This window comes from Canis lupus, chromosome 11 (assembly GCF_011100685.1).
Source record: "Canis lupus familiaris isolate Mischka breed German Shepherd chromosome 11, alternate assembly UU_Cfam_GSD_1.0, whole genome shotgun sequence".
Lineage (NCBI taxonomy): Eukaryota > Metazoa > Chordata > Mammalia > Carnivora > Canidae > Canis > Canis lupus.
Genome location: NC_049232.1, coordinates 9,128,480 through 9,143,908, shown reverse-complemented (window position 1 = coordinate 9,143,908; position 15,429 = coordinate 9,128,480). Strand labels below are relative to the sequence as shown.

The 15,429-nt window shown below is 45.4% G+C and overlaps 1 protein-coding gene across 2 annotated transcripts in view; it reads right to left on the bottom strand.

The window, feature by feature from the left end:
- Positions 1-203: 203 nt before the first annotated feature.
- FAM170A (family with sequence similarity 170 member A) overlaps positions 204-15,429 on the bottom strand; it is a 28,402-nt gene continuing 13,176 nt past the window's right edge. The window contains exons 3-11 of one of the 2 annotated variants that reach the window (XR_005366562.1): positions 15,246-15,404; positions 13,101-13,241; positions 12,078-12,367; positions 11,629-11,789; positions 11,273-11,331; positions 10,339-10,705; positions 9,855-9,971; positions 8,279-8,474; positions 204-1,445 (exon numbers count right to left, since the gene is read on the bottom strand). Coding sequence is in view for 1 of the 2 variants with exons in the window: in XM_038551885.1 (XP_038407813.1) it covers positions 10,678-10,705; positions 11,273-11,331; positions 12,078-12,367; positions 13,101-13,241; positions 15,246-15,315 (588 nt within the window). In the remaining variant the exon portion in view is untranslated. Of the gene's footprint in view, positions 1,446-8,278; positions 8,475-9,854; positions 9,972-10,338; positions 10,706-11,272; positions 11,332-11,628; positions 11,790-12,077; positions 12,368-13,100; positions 13,242-15,245; positions 15,405-15,429 lie in introns of those variants that run through there. The other variant, XM_038551885.1, reaches the window with a different exon arrangement.

The window sequence follows — 15,429 nt, the reverse complement described above, 5'->3', positions numbered from 1 at the left end:
AGCTATGCCAGTTTGCATTCCCAACAACAGTGCAAGAGGGTTCCCTTTTCTCCACATCCTCACTAAACCTGTTGTTTCTTCTGTTGTTCATTTTAGCCATTCTGACAGGTGTGAGGTGGTATCTCATCATAATTTTGATTTGCATTTCCCTGATGATGAATGATGTTCAGACATCTTTTCATGTGTCTGTTTACCATCTGGATGTCTTCTTTGGAAAAATGTCTTTTCAGGTCTCCTGCCCATTTCTTAACTGGATTGATTTGGGGGTTTGAGTTTGATAAGTTCTTTACAGATTTTGAATACTAACCCTTTATCACATAGGTGACTGTGACACATAATTGTTAATCTGAATGTTGACATAGGAACACACATGTACAATGAGAAAAAGAAACCTTTCATTGCATCTGTGCTTGAAAGAATCATAGATTTTTCATTAGCATGACTAGAGGCTTCCTTCATATCCTAAAACTACTTCTACAGAAGTATCTTCTTACTTCCCTTAAAAGTAAAACAAAGGAGGCTTTCAGGAGTGGCTCCCTTCCCTGAGCCAGGCATCAGTTTTCTTCTTTTAAAATAAAGTGGGGTAAAAAATAATAATAATAAAATAAAATAAAGTGAGGTAAATATTTTATACCAAGAGACAGACCAGGCTAGACCTAAAAATGTACTGAACTTAATTCACAGAGACATACTGAATTTATCTTTGTGATTTTAAGATTGCTTCTTCAATGTCTGAGCAGACCTGGATCTTGTTCTCTCTCTCTCTCTCTCTCTCTCTCTCTCTCTATCTCTCCCACACACACACACACTTCTCACATAAACACACACACACACTGGTAGAAGAGAGGGTCTTAGATAAATAAAGAATTCAGTAATCAGTTTTAAGGAGAAATGTTCTGACTTTTTTATAACTTCTTTGGAAGCAGAAAAGGTTTCCTATGACAAAGTCCAATCATAACTCCATTGCCTAATTTGAAGCAAGCCTAAGAGGCAGGTCCCTCGCTGTTCCAGGAACCTGCACTGAATATGGGACCAGCACAGGTCTGGTCCAGAGATGCTTCTTTGAAGAATGTATAAGTTAGCACATGTCCCCATTTCTCACAACCTGTGGTATATGCACATCTCCTCAGGTGGCACTCCTCTTTAATCATCACAGTTGTTAACTTAATCTTTTTCTCGAGAGAACAAAAGAAGATAAACATTGTATGGGAAGGGTCCATACAAGGGAATTTGACCAAAGGTCTCTAGAATACATTTTCTTTCTCACGAGGTTGGATGTCAGGAAGAGGACAAAGTAGAAAGGCCCAGGAGTTGGAAAGGCCCTTAGCTGTTACATGCTTCCAGCATCCTGCCCCAGAATCCCTTATCTTCTCTTTTTTTTCTAGCTGCTATTTCCATTCAGCTATTGCAGGCACCAGACTCCTTTTCAGGTCCTGAGATGATTTCTTTTAAATACAAAGAAAGAAAAAAAAAAAAAATAAATAAATAAATAAATAAATAAATAAATACAAAGAAAGCTCTGCCTTGTATCATCTCATGAGATTTCACTGATTTCATGTTGCTCTTAATGGAACTAGGGCATGATGGCCTCTGGTGGAGTCTCATATAAAAAAAAAAAAGAAGAAGAAGAAAAAGCTGCCCCCTCACTGCCCCACTTGACTCCAGTGACCTATGTAGTCCCATGTGTGACCCTGGTAACAGAAGAATCTGAGCTTTCTATCCACACTGATGTCCAGTTAAATCCACCCGAGAAACAGTCAGCTAAGTGACTTTTCTGAAACACTCATGCAAGAGTCACTTCTCTGCCTAAGACTCCAGCAAATCCCTTTTGTCCAAAGAACAAAGTTTAAACCTATTAATATGGCCCACAAAACCCTGCCTCCCTTTCCGGTCACATGTCCTGTCAGTTTCCTCCCTCAGATTTCATGCCCCAGATGTACTAAAGAACATATAATACTCTCCTCATCTGAAGGGTTCAGAATGGACTGGTCCCTCTTCCTGAAATTTTCTTCCTCCATTTTTACCTGAAAAGGGCTGGGAAAATTTCTTCTCACCCTGCAGATCTCCCTTATCACTTCCCTTGAGAACTCCCTCTGGACCCCTATCCCTTGCTCCTACCACTAGGCTCAATTCATTGACCCTCCTGTTTGTACCCACAAAGACTCTACTTACTCTTTCAGGCAACTTATCTCCTGTGCCAATTAATTAACTAATCAATTCCTATGCTTATTTATGTATTAATCTCTCTGAACTATAAGCTCCAGAAAGGCTGAAATCTTACTTTTTTCACTACTGTGTCTCAAAACCTAACATGACACCTGAGACATGATACCAATCCAAATGATCAGTGAGAGAATGAATGAATGACAAATGAGTGAAGCATGACAACCTGGGCATGCGTATAAGGTCAATTCCATTCCTCAATCCCTTACCTGCAACCTAAATCATAGTCCACTACTTCTGGTGGTCCTCTCTGGTCCTGTAGCATTTGTGAGATTCCAGCAATATCCTTCCCACTCCCCCAAAACCTCCACTTCTGATCATTTGTTCTCCTAGCCTCTGGTAATAACCTGACCAGTCTTCTCCCACCAAATCTGAAATTCTCTGAGCAGCTTCCTTCATAATACTATGACAGGTCATGAAAGAGACAAAAATTCCTCTGCACATTTCAAGGAGCAGCACCAAGTCTTTGGGGTTTGGGCGATGTCACTGTCAGCCCAGCAAATTCACAGTATTTCTATGGTATGGGCCCTGTTTTCTTTCGATAGTGAGGGCCCAAGGAGCATCTGAAAATTTCCTGGACCTCCATAGTTGTAAACAAGCTCTACCTTGGAATATAATGTGGATGGAACCAAATACAGAAGGCTGCACAGTGGATGTAGCTAAGGTTTCTCTTCTGGGAACAGCACATAGTTCATTGTTGTCTCCACATGACATAAGAGGTAAACTTGAAACTCAGGTCTTTGCCTGGTTCTCAGAAACATCCAAGCCTGGGTCAGTGTTTCTAAGACCAATACTCACTCTCTGAAACACTAGAGACTGGCCACACATCCAGAAGTATAACAAGACTATTTTTATCTGTCTGGGAACCTGGGATCTTTCACATTGCTCATGCTAAGTCTCCCAGGACAGCAAAACTGCACCCATAATGGGGAAAAGGTATACTAAATCAAGTTCCACAAGTATCCTCATCTCTTATTATCTGTATACAACTAATTCTAGGAAGACTCCATTTTGAAATGGAAACATAGTTTTAAGGATGAGACTCATTTTGGGACCCCCCCTTGGATATGGACTTCCAGGTTGACCAAAAAGCCATTAAGAGGAAAGTACAGCTCACCTACTTAAGAGAAGCCCAAGTGAGTAGAGTCAAATACTGGCCATGGCTTCTCAGTTATGTCCATAAAGGATTAGACAACATACCTAGATGTCTTCAAGCAACTTGTTACTATCCAAGAGCCAGTGTATACCAATCCTTACCTATCTGTACCATGGCTCATGAGTAGAGTTGTCAGATTTAGTCAATAAAAATTGAGGACATACAGTTAAATTTGAACTTTAGATAAATAATACTTATGTTTTAGTATAAGTATATCCTACATAAGATGAGGGACATGCTTATATTAAAAACATATTCATTGTTTTTCTGACATTCAAATTTGACTAAACATCCTATATTTTATCAGTCAAACGTTACTTGTCAGAAGTGGTGTAGACTCATAAGGATCTCAGAGATGCCTCAGAGAATCCTTGACTTTTATCTGATTACCCTAAGCAGTGAACATGAACTTTCCATTCCAATTAATAGGCTATAATGAAGTATATCCTTACATGTAGAGCTTTTTCTACTTGTCATTGTTAATATTTTTTTCTAACCTCAATAGCTCATCAGGAAGTATTTGAAAGTTCATTAGACAAAAGAAAAACAACATGAATCTGAAAAATTAAGGGAACTGCCTGGTGTTTAGTGAAAAGTATTAGGAAGATTGAAAAAGCCAAATTTAATAAGCAAGCCTCTCCAAGGATATTTTCATAGCTTGAGATCCTCCCACACTCTGAAAATATGATTGCATCAAGAATGCAGAACTGCTAACCACATTTAAGGCTTCCTTATGAGTCTATCAAATTGAAGATGCTGTGTACTAAGAAGTAAACTGATTGCCTGCCCCAGGACATTGGCAGTTGGTGGAGCCCTTCCAAGGGTCTGGATGGAAACAGCAGGTTTTTCTATAGGTCTCCACACTGACCCCAGTATTACCACACTCCTCCTACTTGTCAACTCAAAGTACTGTTTTACCTATCTTCACTATTCTGTTACTATTTAGACAACGTACTAGAGTTGACATTACACAAATTACATTTAAGAAGCTATTTTTAAAATTTGGTAGGAAATCTTGAATCTATAGATTCTAGTCCCTGGCTTACCTTCATCCAGCTGCATAAGGGTTTTTAAAAAGAACCAGTTTACTTATCCCATGTAACAAGCCCATGCTTGTTTGAGAGATGTAAAATGTAACACGATATTTTGTTTTAGTTTTAGTGGCAAAATTATCCAGTCTTCCAAATAGAGACAATAAAGCCGAAAGATTAAAGGCATTGATTTTGACTTGCTCCAATGTCTCAGGCAAGTCAGATGAAGAATTTATTCATGTCTCATCTGCCATTATGTGTCGCAGAGGGTTTATAGGGCTTATAATGTACCTGTTGGATGGGTATGTCGTGAAACTTACATATGATAATTATATATAAGCAGAAGAGTACCTAACACAGAGTAAGCACTCAGCAATTGTTTACTAAATTCCTCATGAAAATAGCTACTTTATCAGCAGATGAGTCAAGGAGTAAATCCCAGAATCACAGCAAGTTGGAGGGGACCTAGTTCATACCACTATGAAAAAAGAAAAGTGTGTGTGTGTGTGTGTGTGTGTGTGTGTTTAGAAAAATGTATGAAAGTTTGCATATCAAATGATTCATGTTAACTTTGAGGATTGAAATATACCGGGGAAGGATTAAAGAAGAAAATTAGGTTTTACTCCATTTTGCTATCATCTGAGTTTTTATACTTTTAATATATTGTTTGTGAAATTAAAAAAAAAGTCAGGATAAATGTTTTGAAGTTTTCCTGCTATGTCTGTATTATTATTTTGGATTTGTTGGTATTTCTTACTATCTTTGGTCTACACCCATTGAGTCATCATGCCATTCCGGAGGGAAGAGATGACAAGACAGAAATGAAGTGAGAGAAAAGGAGTCTGGGAAGAGGGAACACCTTATGTAATAACCATACTTTGGGGGAAAGGATATAATGGCAAATGAGACAAATGTCTTATCCTTGTGATGAAAAGGACTCCTTAGGCTGAAGGTGGACAGAGTCTTGGGGCACCTAGACAAGAGAACCAGAAGGGAACACACACACACATACACAACATACTCACAAGTGCAGAGAAAGCACTTTGAGAACACTTTGCTTATCACCAGGTAAGTATGTGTCTCCAATAACCAGCACCTCACCCATGACTGCCCAGCAAGAGAGGTACCCAGGTGGAACCATCCAAATTTTCTGTGTCCACTCTGCTAGGACATTTGTAAACCTCTGAGTTATGGCATGGCCCACAGACCTAAGGAGGCAGTGGTGATGGAGATTTGGAGGGGGATACCCTGCCCATACTTGGTGATATCAAACAGAACCAGCTTAGAACTCCCCAAGGCCAGAAGTTGTCTGCATAAATAACTCTAGATATCTGCACCAGGTATACCTCATCAATCTTGACATTTATTAGTACCTGAGATGACCACAATGTACAGTAACCTGAGACATAAGTAAATCCTTCATCCACCCCCTCGGATGCTCCAGGCTAGTGTGATCTTGTCCCAGCTGAACTTAGGGCTGCAGAATGAGAACAAAGTTCCCAGATGATTCCAGGAGTTGTACCCACAATCTCTTAGACCGGACAAGGCTCATCCTATGATATGATAATGGTACTTGCTTCAAAGAGTCATTCTGCAGACTAATCAATCCATGCAAACATTTAGAAGGGTGCTTTATCATTGTCATTTTTATTATTCTATTTCTCTTCCATATTAGAGGGTTTAAAGATCAAATTCTCAAGGCCCCTCAGAAAAAGTGAATTAGTTTTTCTGTTGACTGTTCTGCTTCTCACCACATTCTCAGCATAAGCTGACTCTAGGCTTAATAAGCTATAAACACATGCTGTTAAAGTTTTAAGGAAAATATGTAGAATGCCTCAGAGAGGGAAGAGCTTAGCCAAGAGACTAATAAGAGAAAAATATTCTCCAGAAATGAGAAGAGAGGGGCATGGGGACCCAGAGCAGCAAGGTGCTCAGATCAGATTCTTGGATGAGGCAAGGACATCTCAGGGTGGAATTTCACCTGAGACACCTCTGAAGGGAACCTCAGGCCTCTGTACTTACAGGTTGCTCCAAAAATCATGACAGAAATAGCAGGGACCTGTCAGGTTGGATGTACTCACTGCAGACAGGGCAATGGGTGTCTCCACTGAATCTATCTGGGTAAGTAATTAGAGCTCAGAGGACCCTTCCCACTTTATCCCCACCTCCAACATACTAAACACACACACACTTACACACACACACTAACATGCTCACACACTCAACACAACTTGTTCAGTTAAAACCACTCCCTGATTTTATATGTGATTTCCTTGCAATTTTTGTTTTATGGTTTCCTTGGTTTTCTATTTACATGGATTTTGGGACACATTTACCCCATTCTTTTACCTAAATCATCTTAATTGAATAGCAATTCAAAGCTGAGCTTGGGCAGTTGTCTAGGGACCCTAACTTCCTAGGAGGTATTCTTGGTATGAGCTTTGTGTTTAGAAGGGTCTGGAACCCAACTGTACATCTCCATGGGCCTCCTTTTGTGGGTCACTAAACAGACAAGCTTCTATAACTGCAAGAACACCACTAACTTACCACCTGTCAACAACCAAACATCTGGGATGCCTGGGTGGCTCAGCAGTTGAGTGTCTGTCTTTGGCTCAGGTCATGATCCCATGGTCCCGGGATCAAGTCCCACATTGGGCTCCCCACAGGGAGTCTGCTTCTCTCTCTGCCTGTGTCTCTGCCTCTCTCTCTCTCTGTGTCTCTCATGAATAAATAAATAAAATCTTTAAAAACAAAACAAAACAACCAAACATCCTCTCATTTGTGAGGGATAAACTCCAAATGTTCACAAGGGAGGAACACAGGGAAGGAGATTGAAAGTTTACCAAAATAGGAGAGAAAAAGAGTCAGGATAGTAGAGAGACAAGAAAAGGATCTTAAAAGATAGAAAGGAATTGGCAAAAAAGAAAGAGAAATAGCAAAGATTCCTAATGCATTCATCTGCTTCACCAAAGTTATGGAGGATTATTGATCTGTGAAGACCGTGGCCTAAAGTGAATATAATTTATCAGAAGGTGCTGAGAATAGAATGAGAAGCATGATTATCAAACTATAAATTCACTGCAATGGCATATTAAGGGGCCCTGCCAGAGGGCAGTAAAATCTCGTGAGAGTTAATAGGTAAAAGGCTGCCTCGGGGGAAGAGCAGTCTCACAGAGCATGGATCAGAAGCAGCCAGCTGTGCGCAAGTATCCAACAGAGAGGGACACATGGTCCCTTCACTGAGTGAACCCAGACCCATGGCTGGCCTTGAAAACAAGGAGGACTTTGGGAAGTCCTTTTGGTAGGGATGCGAGATTTCATTTGTCAAGACTTGAGAAATACCCTCCACTCAGATTGTCTCTTTAAAGCCCATCTTTCCTTCACAGCCTTACTTAGGCCTCCTCCCTCACCCCCAAGCTGTGCAGTGACACTGCTTCACCCCCAAGCTGTGAAGATGGATCATTTGGTTCTTCTAGCTGCTGTGGTCCCCAACAGTGGAGTACCAAAGACAATGACCAAATACTGAGAAACAAAAGTGAACAGGAATGGGTACCGACAAAGCAGAGCCTTCTGTGACAGGGTGGCCCAAGTCAGTTGCATGTGCCTGGCATCACCCTAAGTATGAGCATCTTTAGGAGTTCTGAAGAAGGCAGAGCCTGGCTGTCGGGATGCACCCTCAGAGTCCACTCAGGGACCTCAGCTTCAGACCCCAACATCTCTCCTGTGTCTGCTCTAAGTTTTCACAGATTCTCCTTCCCTCCACATTTCTTCTGAGATATCAGGACTGTGGGAGATGGGGGAAGGCTCAGGGCAGCCCAGACTTCCCTGGGATCCCAACAGGATAGGATGCCTGGCATTAACCTCCTACCTTCTGCCTCCTTAGTTCTTCCCATTTGGAGGTGATTTTACTTCGTGCTTCAAGTTACTGGCTGGAGGTAGCCTGCTGGCAGGTGGCAATCCTTCCAACAACCCGGCCCTTCGTGACTGTCAGAAGCCTGGAAGGCTCTACAAAATACTGTTGGCTCTAGAGAAAGGATGGAAACCATCCACTTATCCAAGAATGCCTGAATCAACAACAACAAAAAAAGGGTGCTGTTTGCATATGGCTGAATAACATGGAGCAGTTAAAATAACAGACCTACACTGATACAAATCAACAGACAAAACATGAAAATGCAGGACTGATTGAAAGCAAATGTGATGCACAATGTTAGATCATCATTATATATATATTTTTTTCACATATAATATATGAAAGTATGAACTGGATGCATACAAAACTGATACTGGTTACCTCTGGGGAGTGGGGGAATGTAAAAATAGGTCTAGGAAAGGTTGTATGTTTAAAAAGTATCTATAAAATGAATTACTCAAGTTATCCACAGAACATATGATTTACATTTAGTATCATCATTTATCCAGGAAGCCCAAAAGAAAACACAGATAAACTAGTAAGAAGAAGATAGTTCAGGGCACGTGAGTGGCTTGGTTGGTTAAGTGTCTGCCTTCAGCTCATGACCTCAGGGTCCTGGGATGGAGTCCTGTGGCATCGGGCTCCCTGCTCTGTGGGGAGTCTGCTTCTCCCTCTGTCTCTAACCCTCCCCCCTGCTAGTGCTCACTTTCTCTCTCTTAAATAAAAATCTTAAAAGAGAGAGAGAGATAGATAGAAGATCAACAAATTTAAACATCCATCAAGTTTCTCTATATTGAGCAAGAAGAGCTGCAGCACCCTGACTCCTACCCACAAGCCTTCACATGACTCTGCTCCGTGCTTTACAGGGAAGTCTCTATCTGAGCAGAAACAGCCACAGCTCTCACTGCATGACCTGCATCCCACCAAGTCATGAGCAGTACACTCTAGGTATGTGAAGCAGTCAGTGGAAGAGAGAAGTCAAAACAATGTCTAGGGAAAGAGGACCTAGGAAGACAGGGGCGAAGGGAGAATTGCTGATGGACTCAAGGAAGAAAGGAAGAGAGGGGCAGATTACAGAGTGCCCAGAGGGTGCCAGAGAATAAGTGGAATCTCCTAGATGGTGGTGTGAGTACAGAAGCATTATAGGACAAGCCTCAAATTCTGAATTCTTGGAGTGACAGGTAAAGCATCTTGAAGCAAGGGATGTGGATGCTGGTGGGACCCCCATTGAAGAGACTGAGAAGCATGAAGCCAGTGGGAAGCTGGTTTTATTATTATTATGATTATTATAATGATTATTATTATTGAAATAATAATGACAACACCAGATCACAGGATTCCACAAAAGGCCCATGAGAGGCTGCTTTCACATTCTGAAAAAAAATCCATGGGATTTTGAAATTAGACCTGATTTTGCTTCATTTGACATAATCTCTCAACTTGGAATGATTTCCTTCTAATCCCATCAGTGCTCTAAAGCCTGGCTTTAGCCCCCTACTCAGATGACAAAGACATACCACCCCCTGCTCACCTTTCACTCCATGGACAGCCTTGTGCATTGAAACGAGTCTTCAGTGCCTCCTAGATATCTGTAGTTCCAGGGACTGGTAGCAGTGGGGTGGCGATGAAGTTCAGGGATGACAGCGTCCTATATTTGAGGGGCTAGAGTAAGAATTTACTTGGAAATGGGAATATTAACATCACAACTGGAAATATCAGAGCTTATTGGCTTAAAAGTCTGATTTCAGGCATCTCTTGCCCAAATTCCTGACTGTAGTCAGATGGCTTCCTTCTGAGCACTGTAACAAAGGTCCCACCAACCCAAGGGGACACCATTCCACGGACAGCTTCAAAACTAAGACATTTCTCCTCTGCCCTGGTGCTTCCTCGTGAAGCCACAACTAATAGGCCCTCCTCCAGGCCAGACCTGGGGAGATATGGACAACACCCACCAGGCCTCTGAAGGCTGCCTTTACAGGGCTGTCACCTACGACCCTATAGCACCTGGCACTTACCAATGACCTCGTCTGAACTCGACGTATCTGTCCTGGTCTCATGTGTGATGTGGAAACCAGCCTTGTGGAAATTGTCACGTAGAAGCCTTCTCAATCCCAGGCGCATGAGGACTACCACTTCTGGAAAAGGATTGTAGGTGCTTCTATGAAACCTAGTGCGTAAGCCACTAGAGAGACAGATGTAAATGGGGCAGGAGGTGGGGGGGTAGATGGATAGATCATTTTCATTCAAGAATATATGCTGGAGAGGTTTGGAAACAGCCTTTATTGCATATGATATTGATGCTAAACCAAGTGCCGCTTCCTTCATCTTGCTTCACATCATAGGCATCCTGTCTGCTACTCTCCCCGTGGTCTCTTTTTCTCCCTGGAAAGGATTAAAACAAATAAGACAGAACAGGAAGAGACAAGAAGCAACGTGAGCTCCGCTAGTAAGGGTGAACCTTCAGAGCCACGCAGAGTGAGTTTATTTCCAGATCAACTACAGCCACGTCAAAGTGCTTGAACATTTCCAGATCTCCTGGGGCCTCACTTCCATGTTTCTCCCTCTCCACACTCCACTTTCTCCCAGGGGGCTACGTTCGTGGGTCAGGGTAAGAGGCCAGCTGAGGCTGAAGGCTCTTGCACCTCAAACCTTTGCTCCCACTAGGCTACTTGTCCTCTCTCCAGACTCCTGCTGGCCCTTGAGCTTGAGCTGATCTCTCTTGGCCCAGAAAAGCCATTGACGGTATTTGCTTTTAGAGTTCAGGTCAGTCATAGAGACAGTGAGATAACTGCCAACAAAATCTCCACTTTCTCCTTTAAGTAAATGGAGCTCAATCCCTCATGTAGCGGCAGAGCCGCCAGGTAACCCAGCACACCCTGGGGCCCCTTCCTCTAAATTCCCCTGGGACCTCATGACATGGCCTCAGATGACGCCAACCCCAGGCCTTACCTCTCCCAAGAGAAGGCCACACCATCTTCTGGGATCTTCTGGCTCATGAATCTCAATCGCTGTGTGGAAACCAGAACGGAAAGAGACACTTCTTAATGAAAGAAGAGAGGTGCCATCTGAGTCCTTGGAAATTTCCAGAACTTCCTGTGGGAGCTGACACCCTATTTACGGTCAGACTTTATGAAATGTGTGGACAGGAAGCCAGGGGCCCGGTGACCCGTGCCCCCAAAACTTCAGTTGTGCCCTGAGCGGGGAACGGCCCCAGCTCTCCCTTCTGGAGGCGTGAGGCCAACAGGAGAGACAGGGCAGCGGCTCGGGCAGGCCCAGCTCCCTCGGCACCCCCGGCCCCTGCTCACTTCTTGTCCTTCGGAGAATGAAACCCGCAGCCCGGGCACCGGCTCCAGGGTCGCTGGGAGCCGAGGTCTTCCGGGGCCTTCCCCTCGGGCCTGGCCGCGCCGCCTCACTCGGCTCCGCCTCCTCCTGGGCGCTCCCGGCCCACGGCCGCCGCCGCCGGGCCCTGCGAGGCGGAACACGTGGCAGCTGAAGCCCTCCCTGGCCCCGGGCTGCACGTGCTCCTGGAGGCTCTCCAAAGTGGAGAAGACCCGGCAGCAGGCCATGCACCTGGAGCCGGTCTCCACGGTCACCAGCCAGTCGGGGGTCTCGCCCTGGGTCTGTCCTCAACCGCGGGCGCCCCGGGCGGGCTGACTCTGCCCGCTCCCCGCTCCTCGTGCTCCTTCTCCTCCCCGCTGGGCTCGCTGTCAGGCAGCAGGTTTGTGGTGGACGCATCCGAGGGGGCAGTACCTACCCGCACGGCCTCAGGAAGGGTCACTTCTTCCAGCCTGGGCTGCTTTTCTACGGACTCTGAGGTCTCCTCTGTCTCCCAGGAGACAGCCACACCCTTTCTCATCTGGACCTGCATGTAGTATATTTTCATGCCCCTTTCTTTTTTGTTTATGTACAGAGAGGACACACAGGTCTTATAAGACGAAGGGGACGAGGAGACATGGTGTGAGGGGGGAGCAGTCTCCCCTCGTTCCTGAACCTGGGCTAGGGGTGATCTAGGCTGGGGACTGTCTCGATGTACTCTCCAGAGTCCTGGGAAAGGAAATTAGAGACATAAGAACGTGCATGGGGCAGGCCAGAAGCTGAGAGCACTGCAGATGTGAAGATGTGTGACAAAGGACAGAGGGGCCTTGGGGTGATGAGCCCGGTGTTGGTGTTCATGCTCTGGGTGGTGGATCTGGTGTCATCTAGGTGCTCTTCATGTGTGTGTGTAGGGATGATGCTGGAGGGGACGTCTGTATCCGGGGATATGGACTAGGGTGATACCGTCGGTGTGTCTGTGGAATGTGGACGATGGTGGAGGAGTTGGCACAGTGGATCACATGTCTGAGGGTTGTGGGCTGAGGACGGATGTGTGGGGAATGCAGTTGTGTGCATAAGGTGTGGGGGTCTGAGCTGGATGGTCCTGCTCCGGTGCTGGAGACCTGTGATGAGGAGCTCCATCCTTCTCTGGAAGCAAGAGCAAAGGCAAAGCCTACACAGCTCCTCTGAGGGTGCTTAATCCCGTCCCTGAGCCCCACACCTCAGCCCAGACCTTTCTGGCCCATGCTTCTGAACTTCCCCACTATGGTTGCACCAGGGCTCCACTCCCTCACACTGAGTTCATACCCACACTCTCTCAACAATTACGCTATCTCCCCAGGCTCCTCCACTGAGCCCTGATCGCCACTGATTGTCTTGAGTTTCTTCTTGGCCTCTCCCATATCTACATGCCCCCTACCTCGTACGCAAGGGGCCCCACACCCAAGGAGCCCTGAACCCTTACCACTATGGATGAGCTCGAGTGGAGAAGAAACACAGGAGAAGTATTCGGAGGCAGAGGATACCTCCTCTACCCCTGCGCCCCAGCCTTTAGCCTCCCCAGTTGATTCAACCTGAGGGGCATCCTCCTGTGACTTCGAGACTCCTGGGAAAGATATGAAAGCCTCAGAAATACAGTGGATGGAACATGTTATTGCATCATTCATCCATTCAACAAATATTAACTAAGTGCCCAACATATGTCCAGTGCAGTGAATACACATGGTTCAGAGTCTGGTCCCGAGTGGATACTCCTGTACTTAATTACTATCAATACTTATTTTGTTAGTGCCTTGTTAGCAATGAAGGCCTGAGTGGGGACTGTGACTGGTATGTGTGAAATGTGAGAATGTGTCTCAGCCAAACCTTTCACAAGTGTGGGAGTGACAAGGGGTGAGAATGGTAGAAATGTGTTGGTGGAGAGTCTGGTGATGGTTTGTGTCCACAACTCAGGAAATGTGTGGCGTGTGAATTTCATAGTTTATAGAATATATGGCTTATATTTATGGTGTGTATTCAGTCATTTATACATTCATTCAATGAGATTCAGAGAGCATCTACTATGTATCTGGCATTGTTCTGGGCTCTGGTAATGCTGAACATTCTAGTACAAGATAGACACTAGACAAAAGTACAATAAGTATGTGATATGTCAGCTGGTGTTAAGTATACAAGGATTGCCAGAGATAGCGAACAAAAACAGAGGATGCCCAGTTAAACACGCATTTCAGAAAAACTAGACAATTTTTTTTAGTGCAAGCTTCCCCTTGCAATACTTGGGTCATGCTTATTTTTAGTATAAGTATGTCCCACATGGTATTTGGGATATACTCATACTCCAGAGTTTGGTGTAAAAGGAGAAGACTTGGATACACATGGATGGTTTGTGAATACAGTGGAGGAGTGGTGTGCATATCTGCCTCTATGCTCTGTGTGTCGTCTGCTAAAGCAGCTTGTGTGGAGATGTGTGATTTTTTTTCTGCACCCACATAAATGTGGGTGTATAAGTGCCAATCTCATGAAACCCCCCTAACAAGAGTTCTGTATTCACTCTTACACGTCTCGAGTGTCTCTCAGATCCAGGCAAGGTGACAGGAGCTTCACAAGGCGGACTCACATCCGAGGACACTCTGCCGGCCTTCTCCCTGCTGCTCCCCCGTCATACACACAGAGGCAAAAATAATCCTGCCATTCCCTGCCTTCTCTGTCCTATCCCAGCTGCTGCCTGAAGATCTGCCTCCTGTCCAGGGCTCACCCTATACTCTCCAGGGCCGTGAGCCTTGTGTTAGATGCTAGGCTCCAATGTGGGGCAGAGGCTCTGGCTGGCTCTCCGGGGTGGGCTCCATTCTGGCCCACCACCTACACGTGACCGCCCCCTTCCTCCAGGGCAGGCTGCCCCTGCAACGCCTGCAGTCGCCGCGTGCCTGGGAAGTCAATCCACAGCTCCCAGAGCTCCCTGCGAGGCCCTGACAACATTTCTCAGCCCCATCCATCTGGGCTTGGTCTCTGAATGGCCGGTCCCTTCCCTCCGATCACGTCTGCCAAGCCCACACCTGTGGATTCCCCAGCTCCCACGGATCAGTGGTGAATTCTTCGTGCTAAAGGAATACAGTCTCCCCACTTTCAGTGTGATACCATCTCTAGACAATCTCCCTTCTCCCTTCTCAAAATATTTTCAACAAGGCTTCTCTTTGCTCTTCAGCAAAAGAGACAGGGAACCCGTAGATCTCCATCAGAACCCTTCACGACCGCCACCCCAAACCCGTGACCCCAGAGGAAGATCAAACAAAGAGAATAAGAACCCAGGACTGAGAAAAGCCACCCCTGTGAGTATGGGCAAGCAGGACCCCGGCCCGCTACGAGTCCAACAGAGCTCCAGGCCCGAGCAGCCGCTGAGAGAGAAGTCCTCAGCCTGGCAGGGCCAGCTCCCCATCTGCCAGGAGCCTCTGGCCCTCCTGTGCCATCTCACAACACGGGGACCCTCAGGATGGACACGGCAGCTGACACCAGGTCTTCCCCCCCCTGCCCCCTTCACCTCCATCCCACCTTCCTCAGAAGGCTCAGGCTACCCGCAGCCTTTGAGCCCCAGACAAGGTGCCCCAGTGCATACCTCCTCCCTGCTTGGCAGTTCCTGAGGACTCTTCATTTTCCAGATGTTTCCTCTTTTGTCGCTGTTTCATGGTACCAGCTACAGGAGTTGCTTAGAAGATGCGTAACACCCAGTTCCTCCTTTTCCCTACTGGCTGGCCCTTCTTGACTCTCAGGAAATTTGTTTTTTGTTTTTTTTTAAACTT